The sequence below is a fragment of the Epinephelus moara genome, chromosome 7, assembly GCF_006386435.1.
Source record: "Epinephelus moara isolate mb chromosome 7, YSFRI_EMoa_1.0, whole genome shotgun sequence".
NCBI classification, from domain to species: domain Eukaryota; kingdom Metazoa; phylum Chordata; class Actinopteri; order Perciformes; family Serranidae; genus Epinephelus; species Epinephelus moara.
In genome coordinates, this window is record NC_065512.1 from 31620100 (window position 1) to 31641994 (window position 21895).

General features: G+C 41.0%; 1 protein-coding gene across 1 annotated transcript; it reads left to right on the forward strand.

Moving 5' to 3' along the window:
• The first annotated feature begins 14545 nt into the window (after positions 1-14545).
• Positions 14546-18103, forward strand: twist2. Its single transcript, XM_050049756.1, has 2 exons — positions 14546-15281; positions 17551-18103. The coding sequence occupies exon 1, from the start codon at positions 14754-14756 to the stop codon at positions 15246-15248; it is 495 nt and encodes a 164-aa protein (XP_049905713.1). The 5' UTR covers positions 14546-14753; the 3' UTR covers positions 15249-15281; positions 17551-18103.
• The last annotated feature ends 3792 nt before the right edge of the window (positions 18104-21895 follow it).

Genomic DNA, 21895 nt, shown 5'->3' on the forward strand with positions numbered 1-21895 from the left:
TGACAGATGGACTGTTGGTCCAACCCTGGAAGTTGCTGTTAAACAGGACAAAGGATTTTCATGATGTAGAAGCTGAGAAGGAAATAAAAACTTCAATAAGGTGGTTAAAAATGATCTGATATTTCTACATAATGTGTCCTCATCAAGGTTAAGGATACTCATCTTGCTTTGCCTGGGGACCACTTTTGCAAAAAGACAGGCTAGGGCCCAGTTAATAAACTAACTTTAATATTATTTATCAGTATGTATAAGAAACACATTGCCTTATTTCAACCTTTCAACCTTTGCTGTCCTCAGTTATCTTTGTAAAGAAGCAAAAAGCAGGAGACCAGCACAGGTCAAATGTAGTCAGGGGTGTTTCAAGGATATTCAGGGCCCAGCCTGGACCTCTGTCTGGGTGTCCTTGGGATTCTCTCCTGGTACTTTTTCTTAAAAAAAAAACAAGCCCTGCTTTGATGCTTTTTATGCACTCTGGCATCTCATTTACATTCAAAGTTGTAAAAAAATAATGCTGTACTTTGCGCTAAATGCTGACATCAGCATGCTAACATGACAGGGCTAACAGGAAGTGTAATGTTTGACATGTTCACCAACTCAGTTTAGCATGTTAGTGTGCTAACATTTGCTAGTTAGCACTTAATAAAACGTATAGATGAGATTGATGGGAATGCCATTAGCTTTATTTGGTCATAAACCAAAGTATTGGGCAAAATTTAAGTGGGAATAGACATCTTTTTTACTTAAATTATTATAAAGTAAATGTAGATTACACAGTGTAATAGCTATAGAAAAAATGACACCCTCATGTGTTCTGATTGGTTCTTTATAAGCCTTGCTTTCCCCATGCAATTCTGTCTGCCACCAGGTACGATTTCCAAGGACAATGAAGGCTTGATTCACAGCACAATGGAAGTGTGTCAAACTTTGCGCAACCAAAACAGGAAGAGGATAGCACTTTTGTTTTCTTCTGCAGCTATCTGTAGCTACCGCATAGTTATACCCGTTACCAAAGAGTATTAGTGTAAGTTCTTTGCAGTTACTATCACCAAGTGTAGAAACAGTGGAACCACTGAAGTAAATGTGGTAAATGTTGTAATGGCTAGGCTCTGAGGAAAACAGAAAGTGATTGGGTTGTCTTTGGAACAGCAACACCAACAGTAATACCACTTGTAAAAGCTAGGGGGGGCTGGAAGTTAGAAAGTTGTCTGTTTCTGCTTTCTCTTTAAATTTTCCCAATGACAGTTCTAGATGAAAATTCAAGGGATCATCAAAGTTATTACAATTCATCCTGAGGGGGACACGAGTGTCTCTACAAATTTCATTTTACCACAATACATGCAAAAATAATTGTTAAGACATTTTACTCACATGTCACCCTCATGATGGTGCTACAGGAAACATCAGGGCATCACCAAAGCCATTAGGATTCATCCTTTGGGGACCATGAACGTAGGCAAAATGTCATGCCTGTCCATTCAATAGTTGTTGAAACTGGCATGTTGTGTGCACATAGATGCCAGTGTAGCACCAAATCCACTCTGCTCAGAATTATTACTCAGCCATTTCAGACGTCTGTTAGTGTCATTATCGGTCCATATGATGCAGTATGTAAAGCATGTAAAGATGGTGACTCTATATGTAACGGCTGATTCTTTTTTCAGCAGTGTAGTTTCTCAAAGTCTGAGCTTTTGTCCCAACAGTCCACAGATGCTGCTCCAAGCGTGCAAGTCCGATGTGTAAAACAGCCGAGGGGAGTCAACAACATACCCATTCTTCTTCTACACATGTAATTTTAGTGCCACTAATGTTGCCCTTAGGAAACAATTAAGAAGCAACCCAGTTATGAGATCTACACCAAAGACATAGCTTATGAGTGATGTATAGCTGATGAATTTCTGCTTTGGGAGTTTTGGTCACAGCGAATTAAAAATGGGTCCCTAGTTATTCAGAAAACCAAATTAATGAGATGCAAACCCCTTTTTTATGAAGTGACTTGCAATTATGTGCTGGCACAACATTACACAAAGTTTCCAGTTAAGATAGGATGAAATACAGAGGTATTAGCACTCAGCAAAAGTGCTGTAAATTAGACTGGACTCCCTCTGTGTGTGAGGCAGTGTGTGTTCAAGCACTCAGTGAGTCACTGCTCTTACAGGTGTCACAGATGTTGTGGTGACTCCTTCTACTGTACACCTGTTCGATGTAAAGGCACCCAAGAGACCCTACATTATGTCAGAAACAGGTTTATGTAGCTGTGCTGAAGAACATGATTTAATAAAATAAAATGTGAACTATCATTTAGCATATGGACATTTAAAGGTCCTGTGTAATCCCCTTGCCTTTGAATGGTAGTAGTCACCAAATAACAATGACCTTTGTGACACTGTGTGACCCCTGGGTCCCCCTAGTGGTATCAGTTGGCTCAGTCCATTGAGTTTTAATTGTGTTTCTGATGCTTTGTGTCAGATTCTGTTGTAGACATGTTTTTTACAAACTGTTGTGTGGCAAGATCTGATGTCTGTGCACATGTCACACATGAAAAGCTAAAAAATATGCACTTTTGAGTGTAAAAAATCAGTTATATGCATACATTTTTAATTTCTCCTAGATCTGATATGTACAAAAAACTAAGCATTATCTTTGAACAGAAAATATATTTAAACAATTTTGTCCTCATATGGGGAAAATGGGTTCTTCTTTAACAATCATAAGTGAATAATTACATATAAAACTGATTATTTCAATTGCCAGAATCTTTATTAAAAGCTACAAATGTCCTTTTGTCCTTAGGAACAATGTACTCAAACAAGTACTTCCTAATAAGCAGTGTCTTAGCTTGTAACTATTCCTAAAATTGGTCAGATTTGTGAGCCATATCAAAGTAATAACATTATTGAGCATAAATAAACAAATTTTAGCCATGAAATTAACAAGGCTTTGTACCTTGTCCACTTTTGTGTCAGGATCAGCTGTAGAATCTACTTTAGGATCTGCTTTTGCTAGCACTAAATTGCACAAAAAGTGTCTGAGAACAAGGAAATCAGGTCTAAATTAAGCAGAATGAGGTATAAGATGTGGCAAACCCCAAATGTAATGTTCTCATATGAGGACTCAGGGTCAGAGGAGGTTAAAGTGACAAGGTTTAAGTGGACCAGCTTCATATACCAACTTTAAAACTGGCTGTCACTATTGAAGGTTAATATTGCAATATGTGATATAAATTCACCACATAAATTTACATAGTGACACATCAAATATTTGACACAAAAATTGATTAAATAAAAACTGAAATGAATAGTTATTCATATTTACATAAATGCAGTTGAGCATTACTGATACAGTCATAGTGCTCCTTTGTATTTTAGAGATAATCCATGAAACAAACAAGTGTGCAATTATTTTCTTTTAATTCTTTTATACTTTTAAAAGTATTTTTTTTTCTGACAATTGCTGATGACGATATGAAAGCTCCAGAAAAAGCTATATGTGGACCTTAAGTTCAGCTTTTTTTGTCTAACTATATAATTAGCCATTGATCTGTTCATGTATTTAATAAACCAGATGATAAAGTGATAAAGAAATTTAGTGTCACTTTACACATGTAGTACTTTGTATCCATCACCGTGGGATCTTGATCCATCAACAACAGCACTGAATACCATTCAGATGAGATATGAATCAGCCAAGCGGAAAATTCTGGGGGCCAGAATGAGTAAGACTCTTCCAGTCTGCGGACTGCATCAGGCTTCTCTTTTTTGTGTGTTGAGGTAGTTTATTGATTTAACATCCGGCAGACTTATACTGACAAACACTGTGAGACTGTTCTGCCATCGGCCGGCAGGTGTGTTTATCATGTTAGTGTAACTGTGGAGTCTGGGCCTTGCACTTGTAAATATAATTAGTGCATCACATCCTGTTGAAACAATGTCGGGGTCTGGGTGGAGGAGATCTGAAACAGCCCTGTCCAAAGGTCAAAAATCTGTCACATCAAAAAAGCTCAAATGTGGCATATCAACAGCATATTTGTCAGATATACAGTTAATATTACGTCACATAACTCTGTGGCTAAAAGTTTCTACCAAAATGTATGTTGTTCTTTATAATCACTCATTTGGGAGTTTTCTATAAGGCCTGAGTTTAGGTTGCACTTGTTTTAGTTAAAACTAGTAAAAAGTACCAAGTATCTCATAAATATCTTTTGATCCATGTGATGCACTGCCTGTTCACATGCATGTTCACTGAGGTAAACTTAGGAGTGACAAACATTTATTTATTTATTTATTTATTTTTGTTATGAGAGTAGTTTCTTAAATGGAAAATTTGGTTGCCCATGTGTGGCACTCTGTGGTTAGAAAGTGAGAGAGAAAGACACATATCCACCAACACAGCAACAAGTTAAAATTCCATGTCCATGTAGGGGAAGTGACCTTTAGTGTAATTTCTGCAGGTTTCCAGCATTCAGCTGCCACTGTCATCCATCACATACAAAGAGATGCCAAATTCAGACAGGGTGCCAAGGCCTTGTAATGCTCAGCAACAGTGGCAGAACAAGTACTTAGATCCTTTACTTAAATAAACGTACTGATACCACCCTGAAAATACATCATTACAAGTGAAAATCCTGCATTCAAAAGCTTACTTAAAGGAATATTTCACTCACAAAACGAGTGCTGTGTCATGCTGTCTTACCTTGACTTTGTGACGAAAACTTTGTTTTTCTTGTATGCCTCCATGGAAAACAGCAAACAGATTGATTTATTGACTGATTGGGAAGTTTAGCAACAGCTGTTTACAAACTCCCACATAACTCGCAGTATAATCCAAGTCTCACTTATCCAGTCGTATGCTCAGTACTTCCCAAACACGTGCATTGTCATGAAAAAAAAAAACTTAATTCTAGAGTCTGGCTTTGAAGAGAGCATAGATAAGTTTTACATTCAGTTCAGTTTTGAATAATAAGGTTTTAATAAAAATACATGTGTTTGGAAAGTACTAAGCATACAGCTGGATGAATGAGATTTGGATTATACTGCACGAGTTGTGTGAGTTTGTAAACAGATGTTTGGATATAGATTTGCTGTTGAAACGTGATCCCCAAACAATCAATAAATCAATGTTCACTAATTTCTGTGGAGGCATGCGAGAGAAACAAAATTTTCTTTACAAATTCAAAATTTCATGACCATTTGATATACAAATGGTCATTTTGTGTGTGAAGTATTCCTTTAAGAAGTAGGATATTACATATCAACCTATAAAGGAACAATTAATCCCTCAGTTTATTAAAAGATTTTAATTCAAACTACCCAAATTTGGAAATACATGGTTTTCACAGAACAGGAAGTGGATGAAAAAGTGACTGAAGTGATTAAAGTGACATTAAAAAGTAACAAAATCTGTGAGACAAATGTAGTAGAATAAAAAGCACAGCATTTGCATCTGAAATGTATAGTGAATAGTAGTATAATTATTAAGTTGCATCGAAACAGAAAAACTTAATTTGTGAGTGTGTTTATGTGTAAACGTTCTTCAAAAAGCACTGATTTGTGCAGACGGATTGTCTTTGTACTGACAGTGTTGATCTGTGTTTTGTTAAATTATCTCTTATTGCAATGAGTTTAAGTCTGAAAAAACACTCTTTATGTTCAAAACTTACCAACATATTTATTTCAGTAATGTAGCAAACTGTGACAATGCATTTAACAGCCACAATCTGTTGGTTTTCCATTTTTTTATTTTTTTTTTAGAAGTGATTTTTTGTGGAATTGTTGATTCTCGTCAAAACTAAATGAAGTCAACACCTCCTGCAACACAGACTAACCTGAGTAACTTATAAACACAAACATGCAGTACTCACCAAAAAACTAAAAAATGCTGACTCCCCAGAAGTCTTGCACCCTGCATTCATCACCATGGTGACCCAGTGTGTTGGCACTTTAATAGCTGTGAAACGCCAGTTAAATAGCTCACCTGTTTTTCTCATTACAGCTCCTCTTCACAAAACCACGCTTTTAGCCTCAGAGCTAATAACTCAGATCAGAGTGTGCAAAGGAGAAATGCAGTGTCGTCTTTACAATGTGTCCCGGGGGCTCACACTCAAGGGCCCTGAACAGTGGGGGACCACGCATTTGAAGCCTTCTCAGATGAGCACTGAAACATTCAATAATTTCCTCCTCGGATTAGAGCTGCAGCCCTCCTGGTGGCCAGAGCAAACACTCTGTGTGTGGAGAGAAATAAACAGTGTGAAGGTGTGAGCAGCTGAGAGAGCTGTGAGAGTTAAGCAGTGAATGAAACAACTTCATACTTAATAAATTATTCTACTAGTATGGGCCACACAGAGGAGATTCATTGCCCTTTAGGGTGTTTAAGGGTGTTGTTGGTGACACAGGTGACATTGAGGGAGTGACAGTGGACTGTAAATGCCACCCCCATGTTGACATCCGGTGATCTTCACCCTACTTGTCCTGAGCCCAATCAACAGAACAAATACCACTTCTGTTTGTCCAGCCTTCCTGCACTGCCTCCCCCAAACCGCCTGAGCTGAGTCTAACCTCGCTGCAGCCCAGTCTGCTGGAGCCACCTGGGTAACACATCGCACTGCGAACCTGGGCGGACCGTCATGCTAACCTTGGCACCAGGGTCACAAGTGCAGCACTAATTACGCTACGTTATTTGCGCAGGGGGCTGCCCCATCAGCACCCAAGTGCACAGCCTCTCTGTCATTTGTTCAGCAAATTTACTCTGACCCTATCAACAAGACCTGCACCCCTCCCCCCTCCCCCCTTCTCTCTTGCTTGGCCTGGTTAAAGTTCAGATTCTGGAAGTAGTACATGCATAATGAATATAATTGTGTTATAGCCAACATAATTGCGCTGGCAACACTGTTTTTTGTAACTGTCAAGTCAGTGAAGTGCACTCGAGTTGAGCGTGGGTTGAACTTAAGGTTTGTGCCGAGGGCTCTGTCTTGTTGGACAAAACTGCTAAAATAAACAGCATACCGATCTGCGCCCTCCGCAACTAATCCATGTGTGTATACATATATAAATATGTAGCTCAGGTGGTAGAGCAGGCCGGCCATTAATCATACGGGGAGGTGGTGTGATCCAACTGCCCTGGTCCACGTGTCAAAATGTGTGTGTGAGCTACACACTGAACCCCAAATTCATCCCACCGTGTGTGTGTATATGGGTAGAAAACGTAAGTCGCTTTGGACAAAAGGGGCCTGTGAAATTCACGTAATAGATATTTTCTAAATATCTTTTTATGTATTTATATACACAACAGTTAGTGTTTTTGAACCAGGCCCACCTTACCTAACAGATACAGCATGTGCCTGAAAATGGACACAGTGCTGTATATCATGATTTCTTTTCTCCATGCACATCTCCCATAGGGTGTAAAGCCTTGGAGAGCTGCACATCAAAGCACGGCCTGTTCATTGGATGGCCATAACTCTACAGGGCAGCAGGGCAGAGTCAGGTATTGAGCATACAGTTTTTTGGGGTGGTGGTGGTGGTGGTGGTGTGTGTGCGTGTGTGTGTTGGGGAGGGGGGGGGGGGTTTATTCAGCCCTGTTTCCCCCTCCACCTCCAGATATCAAAGCAAACTCTGACAGTGGGGGTCTTAAGGCATCCCGGGCTCCTTTCCACACAGGAGACAAAGCATCGAGCAGCGAGTCTGCATCGTATTAAACAAAGCCTAAATGCTTCAAGCTGTTACACACTCCCCAATGAAACCTTTATGAAAGGGCCCCTAATGCGATTTCAGAAACACCTTGTCATCAGCCCTGGGGCAGCAGAAAGGAGAAGTGTGGATATATGAATGAATGGGCGCATGGCGTTACTGAGAGTTACTGAAGAATGACTCTATGAGTGGAGGTGCCTATGGTTTTATTGCCCAATATGTACGTCTCACTGATATTGCCTGTTGTTTCATTCACTGTAGAGGCCTCTGCTAAATACAGGCTCTCATTTGGAAACACTGCCTGTGACTGATAATGCTCAGGGCCTGTTTTGCGATTTCATATAAATAAAAGCTTGTGTCTCTGTGCTTTGGGACTCGAGTGACTATTTTTAACAAGGGAGAAAACAGTGCTTAATATGTTCTGATTGATACCATTGTTCCTTTAAAGTTGTTTTTTTAATTAAAGCTGCAATGTTTGCCATGCGTATTGATTCATCGCTTAATTAAGATTGCCATCGTGTCTGACGTGGGAGTTGTTATTCAAAACCGACTTGTGAGTCACATTTTCACAACTTACTGGAAAAGAACTGCGCAATAAACCAGACATAGGTTTTTTTTTTTTAGTTGGAAAAGACAGCAAAAAGTTTTTTATAATACCTCTTTCACACTAAAATTACCACATGCATGCAGGTTTTGTTTTTGCTTTTAAGATGTTTTTTACTTTATTAGACAGTGACAGGAGAGAGGGGCAATGACATACAGCAAAGGTGAAAAATTTACGGTGGTTATTTTTTAATATCTGTCATTTATTCGGTCTCTCTGTCAGGCCCTGTACATGTTTACAGATATTTTTAAAGCAGATATTTCCCTCAATGTTTTGGCCTATTGTTCACGTGCAAACTTAGTTTTAGGTCACTGAAATGGAGATTTTTGAAAACACCTTCTAAAGTGGAGATTTGCTCAGCTCAGGTTGCTGTGTATCCATGTGGATGTGTAAATCAGAGTGTCTGGGGAACAATGACGTCATCTCCTCAATTTGTGTATGCCCATTGTTGCTTTGCGTAATGAGCATGCCAACAGTAACAATGGACAAACAAAGGGTTCTGATTCTCCCGATGTTTAATATTAACCACAACAGTAGCCTGTATATTTTACTACCCGTGCGACAAGGGTAGACTGCAGAAGACAGCTAACAGAGTGTTTGAAGTCATGTCGACAGAAGTATGAGGAAAATATCCGTATTCAAAAACATCTGTATATATTTAGACAACTCCTCAAACTCTGTGCCAACTAATTTGGAACGAGGCTGGAGCGCTGCATGGATGGAGATGGACAGAATTTGGTGCTGAGATGACACAAAGTTGCACAAGTTACCTCATATCATCGCACCAGAAAAGGGGCGAAAATTAGCGTGTCCACCCGGATTTCATGTTTGCATCACCGCTGATCGGAGCTAGAGCTGGTAAATACCTATGACTACTGCAGAGTCATTTGTCCTGGGAATGAATGCTGATTGTAACCTTTCCCACAAAAGACAAAAGCCATATGTTAGTGGGTGTTGGTGTTTTTGTGCAGTGGGGCTTTAGATGAGGTCTAAAGAAGAAATAGCTGAGCTGAACTTGGTGATGTTGTGTTTGTCATGTTGGAGTTGGGTCATTTTTACTATTTAATTTTCTTTGTCTTGAAGTTGCTTGCTTCATGAAGGCATCAATCAACTTGCACCGATCTTGTCAATAGTTGCCACCACACGTTTGGCCACTGTGTAAAGCTAATGAGTATGAAACTACCATGTATCATTCAAGCACAATTCATTGGTTATATTACCTGAGAAATCCTGCAATTCTGTGCAGTGAGAACCAGCTGGGCTTTTCCTCTGCTGAACATCTTTGGTTCATCTTGAATCACTTTCTGACACGCACACGCAAGTGCATGTATGGAAAGACAGATGGAGACAATGCATACAATAATCAGGTGATAATGTATACTGTACATGAGTTTAAAAGCCCATACACACACACACATACACAAGCAGACATATGCTTCCACACAGGCCACGGCTTTAGATCCTCTTGCCAAGATCATTTGGGGTGAGCCTCACAAGTGTTTGTGGGGGTTGGAGTCAAAGGTAACCGATCCTGGCAGGCACATGGACAGTAAAATTCCACTCATCGCGGCCTCTAACAAATCATCTCTTCCATAACTTCCCTCACACGTCCATAGCCCCCTCTGTCAGATCAAAGACAAAGGCAATCATCACGCATCCATACATTTGGCCTCTTTCCTCTGTTTTCCTCTGTATCCTTCTTTTCTTCGTCTCTCCGAACCTGTTTTTTATCTCTCAGCACCTCTCCATCTCACTTCTTGTCTCACGACCAGTCTTTTTTATTTACGAGGTTTATTTTGGTGAAAGGGCGTGCATGCGACAGGGATGTGTTTTCACGGATGTGACAGCAGAAAGGATCTGGGCTTATTAAGGCCGTGCCCTGGACTCATGTGGAGCTGGTTTCAAAGGTGTCAGACAAAGACAGAGGTACGTCATTCTGCTCTGCTGAATTACGGCCTAAACTCATCTTTGATCTGAGAGGCAGGTCATCCCTCTCTCTCCCCTCTGTCTCTCACTTCATTTTGCCATCTTTACCTCTCCGTCTCTCGCTCCCTTCATCTCTCTCAGGTTTTTTTCTTCTTTTCTTTTCTCTCTTTTTTTTTTGCAAGATCCACAGCGACCAAGAATTCCTCTCTTCTACAGTGAGCGTTGGGTGAGAAATACATGAATCACTGACTGATATCCACAGGGGATAAAATAACAAAAGAGTCAGTAACTTCCTCTAAAGAATTTTACAGCCTTTATTTCCATTTAAAAAGGTTTTGCTAGAATACACTGAATCATCAGCTTAGGATAAACAATGAAACCTCAATGAAGAAAGCTCAAAATTGTTTTGCTTTTCCACCCTAATCATGAGTTAAATATGTATGCTGTAGTGCCTTTTTTCCTAGACTGTAGGCTATGTTAAATTATCACCTTTAAAGGGACAGTTCACTCCAAAATCCAAAATACAATTTTTTCCTCTTACCTGTGGTGCTGATTATCAGTCAAGTTTGTTTTGGTGTGAGTTGCTGAGTGTTGTAGATATCAGCCGTAGAGATGTCTGCTTTTTCTCCAGTGTAATGGAGCTCAACGGCACTTGGCTTGTGGTGTTCAAAGATTTACAACAGTCGTATCTCTTTACAGAAATCGCGACCCGGTTACTCAAGATAATCCACAGACCTTGTTGTGAGCAGTGTCATGTAGGAAGTACCTCTCTACCGAACTTGCTCGTGAGAGTGCATTATGTAAACATTAATGGTGTCCCCCTCAACTGAGCTATAGCCAGGCCTTTCAGCATTGCAGCCAATTTTTCCCAGTGGTCAATTGGGTATTTCGGCGTAAAAATCCTCTGTGACCTAAAAGGCATTTTCCCCATTGACCACCATTATAAAAGAGACGTCTGTAAAACTGTTGACAGGACACATCAAACTACAAACAAGGTTATGATTTTTTTGTGAAATTTTGATCCATGGAGATTTTATATTTGTACATCTTTCCTCAAGCTAAGAAAAGCAATTTAAAAATCAGTTACGCAATCACACAGTAAAGTCTATGAGCTGACTGGGAACTCATGGGCTAGGCCAGCGGGAGAAACACTACTACACAAACTGAGTGGGCCGCATACTGCAGAAGTAAACCCGGAAGCTAGAAAACTTTTTTAGTGTATGTGCCAGGCAGGCAACTCTATTGGAATGAATAGGCGCCATCTTGGCATTCGCTATCTAGGTATTATCAAAATATGTGGCTATAACGTTAGCTAATGGGCGGCATGGTGGTGTGGTGGTTAGCACTGTCGCCTCACAGCAAGAGGGTTCCCGGTTCGATCCTGGGTGTGGGAGCCCTTCTGTGCGGAGTTTGCATGTTCTCCCCGTGTCAGCGTGGGTTCTCTCCGGGCACTCCGGCTTCCAAAGACATGCAGATTGGGGACTAGGTTAATTGATAACTCTAAATTGACCGTAGGTGTGAATGTGAGCGTGAATGGTTGTCTGTCTCTATGTGTCAGCCCTGCGATAGTCTGCTGACCTGTCCAGGGTGTACCCTGCCTCTCGCCCAATGTCAGCTGGGATAGGCTCCAGCCCCCCCGCAACCCTCAAGAGGATGAAGCGGTTAGAAGATGAATGAATGAATGAATATAACGTTAGCTATCTCAGTGGTGCTAAGTGAGCTAGCAGTTAATGCATGCTTCCTTCTTGTGGTAACAAATTCTGTGGCTGTAGTTTGGTTGAAGAAGAATATTTCTTACATTAAAGTGCTCACAACAAGTTCTGTGGATTGTCTTTAGTAACTGGGTCATGTTTCTAGAAAGAGACATTGCTGTTAACAAATGCACCACAAGCCGAGTGCCATCTAGTTCCATTGTATTGCAGAGAAGGCAGACATCTCTATGGCCAATATCTCTGACATTCTGCAACTCACAACAAAACAATCTAGCCTGATAAATAGCACTACAGATAAGAGGAAAAATAAGCATTTTTGATTTTGGGGGTGAACTGTCCCTTTAAGCTTCTCACAGTTTTTCACATTATGTTTTGCAGTGGAATATGATCAGGAATGAATTCTAATCAGTTTGAGACAAGCTGTCATCCTCATCATTCGCTGCTTGCCTCTTTGAATACGAGCTCGCTTATCATTGCCCAGAGCGTATACAGTGGATGGAAAAGTGCTGGCCAGGGGCCCCTCACGCACTTTTTCTTCTTGTGTATATGTGGAACCCACCTCACAGACGCTGTGCAGGATCAGTCTCTCACTCTGCAAGTCAAAACCATCCCCCCAGGGCATGGAGGCCTCCCGCAGCTGAGCCTGGGAGCAGGAGTTCAGAGGGCATAATCAGGGAAAGTGTGTGCGACTGTGTGTGTGCACGTTCCTCCTTTCATGCACCGTACTGCACTTATTATTTGAGCATTACTTTCATATTTGCATGTGTGAAACATTACCTGTTTTATAAAGAAGGCTGTACGAACTAGACCAGCAAAATGTAACCACACTTCGACCTGTACTGAGGTATGCCAGGCTCTGAATTAAGGGCTCTGGCACAGAGTAAAAGTAGTGTGACAGTCACCATTACCAGTGGAACCTGAAACACAAAGCAGAGCAGGGTCTCCTATAGGCCAGGGGAGCTTTCAAGGGAAAATCAGGATATGTCCCAATACCAAGCGAGCACTCATGGGTTTGAACAATGTTGTGCAACTTTCAGGAGGTACTCTGTTCTGCCCCATTTAGAGCGACCAGTCTCCCCGGATGTGTCGAACACACATAACACGGGCACTCAAGATGCTGCAGTTTGATTATTTTCAGATACTCTTTGTGAACTTAAGTGTACACAGTGTAAATGAGCAAAATTGCTTCCTAATAAGAGGCAATTATTCAGTACAATTTGAATAATGATAGACCCACATTAACAGCCCAAGCCTTGTTTCCTTAATAAGTTCATCCATCATGGAGTATCACCCAAAAGCTTTTTTTTTGTTTTTTTTTTGTGGGTGAAGTAGACTACTCTGCAAAAAGGTCACACATCTTCTGTCCTCATAGCAAGCAGAAATCATGTTTTAAATGCATTATTTCAATTGTTAGATAAGTATAATTTTCTAAAGAATAACCACAATTAGATCTTTACTACCAAGAAAATTATATTTAATTCAACCTTTCAAGAGAAATTATCTAACCCCCCTTGTAGACTTCTCTTTTGTTGTTTCTGTTTTTAAATGAAACATAAAATGACTGGTGACATGACATTTTTTTTACGAGAGCAAAAGAACACTGCATAGCTGAAAAAACCCCACAACAACATAGACCCGCAGAAATCTCTCGAGGTCAGTCAGCTGATGTGGACAAACTCTGCATTTTGGCAGTGGATAAATTCAGCCTCTATAATGTGAGCCACCTGTGCGCCGCTCCGTGTAGGGAAAACATGACATGACAGATGAAGAGGTGGACCGCTGACAAAACGCATGGAGAGACCGTCCACTGGAGCTATCCGCAGAAACCGGAGAGCTCCTCGGTTAGTTTAAGCCTCCTTCCTGTTTGACTTCCACATTATAGGAACTGTGAGAGCGTACCGACTTGATTCGATTAAAGATCAAGCGGATAGATTTCGTCAAGCCCAACGAATTTGTGCGTAAATCGCCCTCCACAGAGCGCATACTCCACACTGAAGAGGGATACATAGAATTTACTGCGCATGGTTTGACCAAATAGAAAAGGCCCAATGGCACAACCTTAACACATTTTCACAGCAGTTGATTCGGTAATTTTATAGACATCAGACTTCCCCTCAGCTTTCATTATGTTTTAGAGATTTTGAGATATTTGTTTTGGGGGAATAATGATTTTAATCCTTAAAAATATCTCCATAATCTAAACCATATACAGTAATAAAGATGATCAGAAGCATTTTAAGATAGATAAAATGATTGTAGGAGATGCGTAACACACGCGTAATCAGCATTATGTGTCATAATTTAACCCATAATTCATAATATGATTCACTGTGGTTCAATTTAACATTTCAGTAAAAAACAAACAAAAAATACATAAATAAAAAAAGACCAAAAAAGCAGTTTGATCGCGCGCAAAATAGGAAAAACCAAACAGATTCGCGCTGCTTCTGACAGTAAATAAAGAGCCTTGTTTCAGTCACGTCAGACACATGAAACCATGACTGGTCCCTCCTGCTTATTAGCGGACCAGGACGCACACTGGCTCCCCCTCCAACCCCAAAACCCCTCCCCTTCCACTCTCAAAACTATTTAGCATCTGAAACCAGGATAAAGTTTCCAAAAAAATTTAAGGAAAAAACTTCCTGCGTGAGGAGAAGCGTGCCAACCTCCAGTTTAAAACCAGTCTCTTCTAACGCAAGAGGCGCAGAGAGCGACGCGTCCTGAAATTATTCCCCTCATCTTTACGGATATCTACACATTTTTGTAACCACGGCTTCAAAGGTGGACAGCGTTTTTTCCGCTCTATCCCTGCATTTCTTCAAGAAAGAAATGGAAGAGGGCTCCAGTTCTCCGGTCTCCCCTGTGGATAGTCTGGTGACCAGCGAGGAGGAGCTGGACAGACAGCAGAAACGCTTCGCGAGGAAGAGGAGACACAGCAAAAAGTCCAGCGAGGACAGCAGCGGCAGCAGCCCGGGGCCGGTGAAACGGGGGAAAAAGCCGAGTCCGAGCAGCAACCAGTCGTACGAGGAGCTGCAGAACCAGCGGGTCCTCGCCAACGTGCGGGAGAGGCAACGGACTCAGTCTCTGAACGAGGCCTTTGCGTCTTTGCGCAAAATCATCCCCACGCTGCCGTCGGACAAACTCAGCAAGATACAGACGCTGAAGCTCGCCTCCAGATACATTGATTTTCTGTGTCAGGTGCTGCAGAGCGACGAGATGGACAACAAGATGTCCAGCTGCAGCTACGTTGCGCACGAAAGACTCAGTTACGCGTTCTCCGTGTGGAGGATGGAGGGCGCTTGGTCTATGTCAGCATCTCACTAGCAGCCGGAGACCTTCACTTACAATGCCAAAGCGGTGGGTAACACAAACTGAAACAAAAAAATCCTGCATTTACATCACCTGCAGCCTGAGAAGTAACAGATCTCGACGGAAATAAGGTTGTATTAATTATTGGAGGATGCTGAATAAATAAAGAGGCTAAATAAGAAAATTACTGACATAAACAAAGAGATATTAATCAATTAAAGAACAGTATGGTGATGTAGGCTGACAAAAACTGCATGCTTTGAAATATCCTCCCAAATTCATCCCCTTTCCTGCTTTAATTTTCTGTAAAATGTGAGTTGTGTTTTGGTGATTCGGCCACGTGTCTTGGATTAGGAGGATGACATTTACAACCCACATTTTAATGCACACAATACGCAGCGAGCAACAGGTGTGTCCAGATGTTGAGATCATTACCAAAACATCAGCTGGGCACCAAAATTAAAATTCACATGTTCTAAAGCTGTGCCTGTGCTGCGCGCGCTTCGAACGTGTATGACAGATTTCACACCGAGGCCTCAGCATCTCTCCAGCGCCTGACTCTGCGTCTGCATCCGGATGCTGCTGCGCGCAAGAGCCTGGGCGACCCACACACAACTACCTGCTCCATCAGATTACATGTCGATATATCCCCACAAGCTTCCAAACCATAACTCTGGACAAAGGAACATTTTGAGAAAAGGATTAGGCGCGAGGAAGTAGGCGGATTAATACAAATAATAGTTTTGGATCATTTTCACATACCAGGCCAAATGAAGAATATGCCTCGCTGACCAAAAAGGGCAAGTCTGGGCTATTTTTGACCAGAAAAGCATTAAATCAGCCAGTTTTTACAGTTAACCCCTTATTCAGTCCCTCTTAACAGCATTTCATAATGAGTGGGGTAAAAAAGAGGGACTGTGCCGCACCAAACGCAGCTGTAGTGCCACCACGGGTAATTTATATCTACAATAGACCGCTTTCCTGTGTGGAAACCGCAGGAATGGGCAGCTCGACTGGACATGAAAGTTCAAGTCAGTGCAAGACAATAAAAAGAGAGGCCCGCATTAACAAGCAGTCGGGATTTTTGGTCACGTTATTTCGCAGATTTGCAGGCGGGTTCGCTCTTGTCGTGAGAGCGCGTGTCAGTGATGCAGTAACCCCAGAGAAGAAGTTAAGAGCCGCTCAGGCACCGTCATCACAACAGACCTGACAGCTGAGGGGAAACTTTTTCCTCAAGCTGATGTCTGCACCTCCTCACTGGTGTGATATCAGTGAACTAAACGTGCCTTTTAACAGAAATATAAGAACAGTCTCCTAAATTATGACATCATAACCAAACCATACATCTTGCCTTTTATGAATTGACACACTCTTCCAAAATAAAGGCACTGGTAGGCTATGTTAATTTAAGGCTGCTTCTTATAAGATGGTGTGAATAAGGAGCACAACGCAGCTGACATTAAACATCACTGGGTTAAAATAACTAGGAGCCGGGTTTGTTTAGTTCTTACGGGCCTGACATGTAGTTAGCAGACCGCCCATCAGCGAGGCTTTGTTGTCTTAAAAACCAACCCTGGTGCCTTGGGGGAGACGAATAAGCATCATTACAGTGATTTGTGTACGCACAGTAAATTTGAAGGTTTTTTTCTGAGTTTAATTGACCTCCGGAATGTTAAAGAAAATAACAAAGCATGGAAAAGTGCAGTTTCTTTTTCAAAATATGTGGCACACACACACATTAAATACTCTGTCCTCCTGGTGCAAATATAATATTCATTTTCTTGCATGCGTAAATTAAAATGGGCAACATTAATATCATAAACACGCATTAGGCCTGTAAAAATAGCCTTTACAAATCGTGATCCTGCTGATATATTTCTATAATGACTCTGGGCTTAATGTTGCTCCGAGGAGTTAGATTTTATTGTTTTAGGACTGTTCGTTAATCCACAGCGAAATGAAAACGCGTGAATTTACTCAGGTGTTTCACACTAAAAGCCAGTGAAGGTGTGTTTTTAAAAAAAAAAAAAAAAAAAAAAAAAAAAAAAGTGCATTTCTCTGCAGCTGCAGGACTTCATTCAAATACAAAATGTTCCTGCTTTTCTGTTGCCATATGGTTTTACTCAGCTCAGTGGCTAATAATTGATTCATTAATGACTTCCCACATGCTTAGAGAGCCAGTGCCTGTTTAATAAAACATCAGATATATCCGCAGTGGGAGATAAAAAAAAAAGCTGAAATCAATAATTGTCATGCATCCAGTTAGTTTGCATTTCTATTGCAATAATGATTTTTCATCTCTGTCCCTCCATCACAGACTGTTTACTTCTACAAAGTATGAAGACTAAAGGGATTATTGAAGAACCCATCGACCTCAAAGGCATGGCGGAGAGACGTAATGTGACCCACAACTACAAACTCTTGGGGAGCATGTGTGTGTGTGTGTGTGTGTGTGTGTGTGTGTGTGTGTGGATGCAGATTCATCACACTGCTTCTGACTGTCTGGAGCTGTTTGTGGCAGAGAGGGGAGAGACAGACCTGCAATGTGTATAGGCCAGACATGTTATAGCGAGTAGCTCGGCCTGTGCTTCCACAAAGCCATCCTTTAACCGTGTTTTCTTTTTAAAGAAGGATATATATTTTGTTTTTCAAAGACTTTAAACCAAAGTATAAATATATATAAATGAATGCATATTGTACATACCTGTGTAAGTGCGCCTATAGCCTGTAAAAAGGGACCAATGCAATTTAGAGTCATTCGCTGCATGGATTTATTTCACCGACTTTCTTTAGCAAGTCTCCAAACTCCGTCCAATGTACATTTTTTTGTTTTTTTGCTTATTTATTAAAACACATATTTTTGAACGAAATCTGGTTGATTATTTTTTTATTATTATTATTCCAGCTGTGGATTTTAAGCTATGACATCACAGCATGTTGGGCTGAATAAATTCCATTAAAATAAAATTCATGCAAGATTCTGGTGAATGATGATGACAATGCAAAATCAGTTATTTAGAGCAGCCTGTGGTTCAGGTTCCTCATGTGGCTGCTAGATGTGAGGGTAGAAAAAAAAGACCAACACCACAACAACACTTTTTTTTCATTGCTGCTGGGTGTGAGAACTCCCCCCTTCTCTCTCCCCTCCTCTTGTGATGGAAAGAAAACGCCGACTTAAAAAAAAAAGGGACCATAAAAAAATACAGCTTCATTAACAGTGGAGGAAATTCGAGCCAGTTTCAAACTCAGCCATATAAAATGCTTGTCCGCTTAAATAACGAGTAATCATTTCAAATGTCGACGCCTTTGGGCTCTTTAACGAGCAGGGAGCCCCAATGACCGCAGATAAGGACAATAACTCTCGGCCTGCAGCTTTCAAAAAAAAAAAAAAAAGGAAAAAAAAAAAGCCAGGAAATAGAGGGACTGAAGAAATTCCTTTGAATCTCCCCCAGCTTACTCTTAAAACATTAAAATTGTTTACATCTCGTTTTCCCAGACGTGGTTAGATGCGATCTAAACACTGAAAGGACCTCATTGTTAACGCGGGGCTACTGGTGTAAATGGCAGGCTGACTCTGGTGCTGTTTCAGCCAAACTTTGCACTGTGGCTCTGCTGCTGGAATCCTAACCCCCAAGTCACACTTTATCTCCAACAAAACAAACATTCCTGTTATTTTAACTTAATCTATATAACATTTAAGATGCAACAATCCATTAGATGACACACTTTCCCCAGGTGGAAAACTGCATTACAAAATAAAAGTATTCAGGTGATAAACAATGCCACATAGCACAATGCTGCTGCTGTAAAATCACTATTGTTTTCCACAGGCTGAGCTTTCTGAGAAATTTTAGAGTATTTATTGCCAGTCTGTCTGATTTTCTCAAGGTCAGTGCGGTTTAAAGGGGAAACACCTGCAAGCACAGTGGCTTTCCCCTTCTGCAGCTGATGCACCAAACCCACATTATCCACTTATTTATTAGAGGTAACACACACTCTGTGTCACATGAATGTATATATGGACGTTTCACACACTGAGCTTCCACATTTGTAGTGCCTACTTTGTGTTAAAGTGCTCTCCCTCGTCTGAAGTGATTAAATTGATGGGTGATCTGAGAGCAAAGCATGAGTGCATTGCTTTTTTAAATTTACCTTGGTGTTCAGCAGTGTGGCTGCATGGGAGGGACATAAAAGGAGAATCAGCTTTATTAATTTCATGACCATGGTTTTTAAATTGAGTGATTTATGTGTCACAGAGAAGTGTGTGACACTGTGATCTCTGTGACTAATTCTAATCATGCTGGTTCATGACATGGCCCTCCCTGCATCGGGCCCTGCAGTGACAAACCAGAGAAGCCGGGTGGATCATACACACATTTCCTTCTTAATTCTAATTAAATATTCCTACAGTCACTCTTTGAGTCATAAAAGGCAAAATTCTTTCTTCAGACTTCTTCTAATATTCTATAGTAACATGTCGGAACGTTTGGCATGGTGGTCTCGGATGCTGTTGGACAGCCCTTTCTACCTAGGCCGGCTTATCCATAGGAGCCTGTTTGATACCTGCTCATTATCCCGGGCCCTCACAGCTGAGCAGCACAGAATCACCCGGGGGCCACTGCTCCAGCGGTGCGAGAGATCCAGATGTTTCCCGTAAAATCAGACGGAAAAAGCTACAAAACTTTAATTTGCAGTAAAAAGGGAATAAAGTAAAGGTTTACACTCTGTGTGCCTCAAACAGTATTCTGTGTTCGTCTGGTTCAGTAAAAAAAAAAAAAAAAAAAAAAATCCCAAGGTTATCCTTATACCACTTTGGAGGCTGATGTCGGTATGGCTGAACTTCCTCTGTGTGTATGTGTGCGTGTGTGTTGGCAAAGCTGAAAGTCAGCTGTCTCGGCCGCCACCATGGCATACATACAGCATGACTCAGACTTCAAATACACCTCAAGTATTGATCTTTCCCTGTCTTTCTCTCATTGTGTGTTGTGGAAGATTATTTGGAAAAATAAATCAAGTGAGCAAGCACATAGGTTTCGTTTCAACATTTGGTAGGGGACACACGTGAAACAGGGGATTTAGGGGTCCTTCTGAGCATCAAACATTTAATTTCCTGCAGTCTGGTGAGTTTTTAATGCACTAGTTTGTGCCTTTTCTGCATCAATATGGTTAAATGTCTGTAACTTTGACAAAAGTGCTGCTTCTTTCATGTTTTTACTGGAGGATACAAATGCACATGTTCTAAATTTTGAGGGGATGTGTCCCCCGTGTCCCCCCTAAATCTACACCTGTGCAAATTAGGTGCACATAATGATTACTGTTATTAAATTAAATGACAATTCCTTGACATATTGGTCATATTACAAGAAATGACATGCTGTTCATGTCCAGAACAAAGCATATTTAGTAATAAAACATTTTTAACAAAGAAACAGCTTACTGTAGGAAATAATAAAATTATGATTTGCTATTAAATTGGAATAAAAAAATCATTTAACACTGGAATATTCCACAAATTATTGTGACTTTTATGCTGCACTTGCTCAGTTAGTTTCAATATTTTCAGATCAGTATATCTTTGCTGTGTAATGCACAGAAACAGGTGCTGAATGCATAAGGCACAGAGGTTATTAGATATGGTAATTTCAAGAAAACCACTTTATTTGTCTTATGCACTGCACATGGATGAACTGTCTTTGGCACTGGTGTGTGCAGACATATTGACAGCTAAACTAACAGAGCAATCCTGATGCATTTCCTAAACGGACAAAACCCTCACACAGTGCAGAGAGAGAGAGAGAGAGAGAGAGAGAGAGAGAGAGAGATGCTTCTCAGAGGAACCTGGCAGAGCCTCGGCTGTCAAGGCTGCCTGGATGAAAAGGAATTAGCAAAGGTTCTGGCCTTTTTCTTCAGCTCCACTCTGCCTTTCCTTCATTCCATCATTTAATCAGGGTCCCTAAGACTTTGATCCTGCACAGGAGAGCCCCGCTGCATTATCATCAGGCCTCAGGGCTTGTGCCTATTTTTTTTTTCTTTATTTCTTTGGAGAGGGTGGGCAGACACGATTCTATACATTCACTGACTGAATTCTGTCTGATCCAGCAGCAATATTTGCTGATGGAGAAGAGAGTTTGATATTAATTTTAAGATATACTAAACTTGTCTGAGGACTTCAATCAATCGCTTCCAGTCATAAAGCTTCTCCTCTCAGTCTGTCTAGATTCCTCTCAACCTCGGGTGGTTATATATCCCTGAGAGACGCTAAGACTCTCAAACTGAGCTACAGGAGAGGTTATCATCCCCATATACCTGTTAAAGCATCCTTGAGAGAACAGCTTGACCCCACTCTGCTCCTGGTGTTGCAGTCACTGACCCTGTGAAGAGAAAGAAAATGTGAAATCACCCAGAGTGCCCAAATCTGCTTCATACCCTTCTGCTTACAGTATCCAAGGAAAAGGAAGGGAAAAATCTGAAAAATCCCTCCATTTTCCACTCCCTTGAAGCTCACTGTGAATCTTCTTTATTAAACGACCGAATGCTACTGTGGATGTCATTGTCTCACCTCCAAAATCTTTATCACATGGCTCATCGGGGGTTTCTTGTGGACTCTGGAAGCTGGGGGAGTGGAGCTGGACAGGAAAGTGGTTGTAAAAGAAGTCCTGCTA

Coding starts and splice junctions, on each gene's coding strand:
- twist2 (XM_050049756.1), top strand. CDS start 14,754: ATGGAAGAGGGCTCCAGTTCTCCGGTCTCCCCTGTGGATAGTCTGGTG.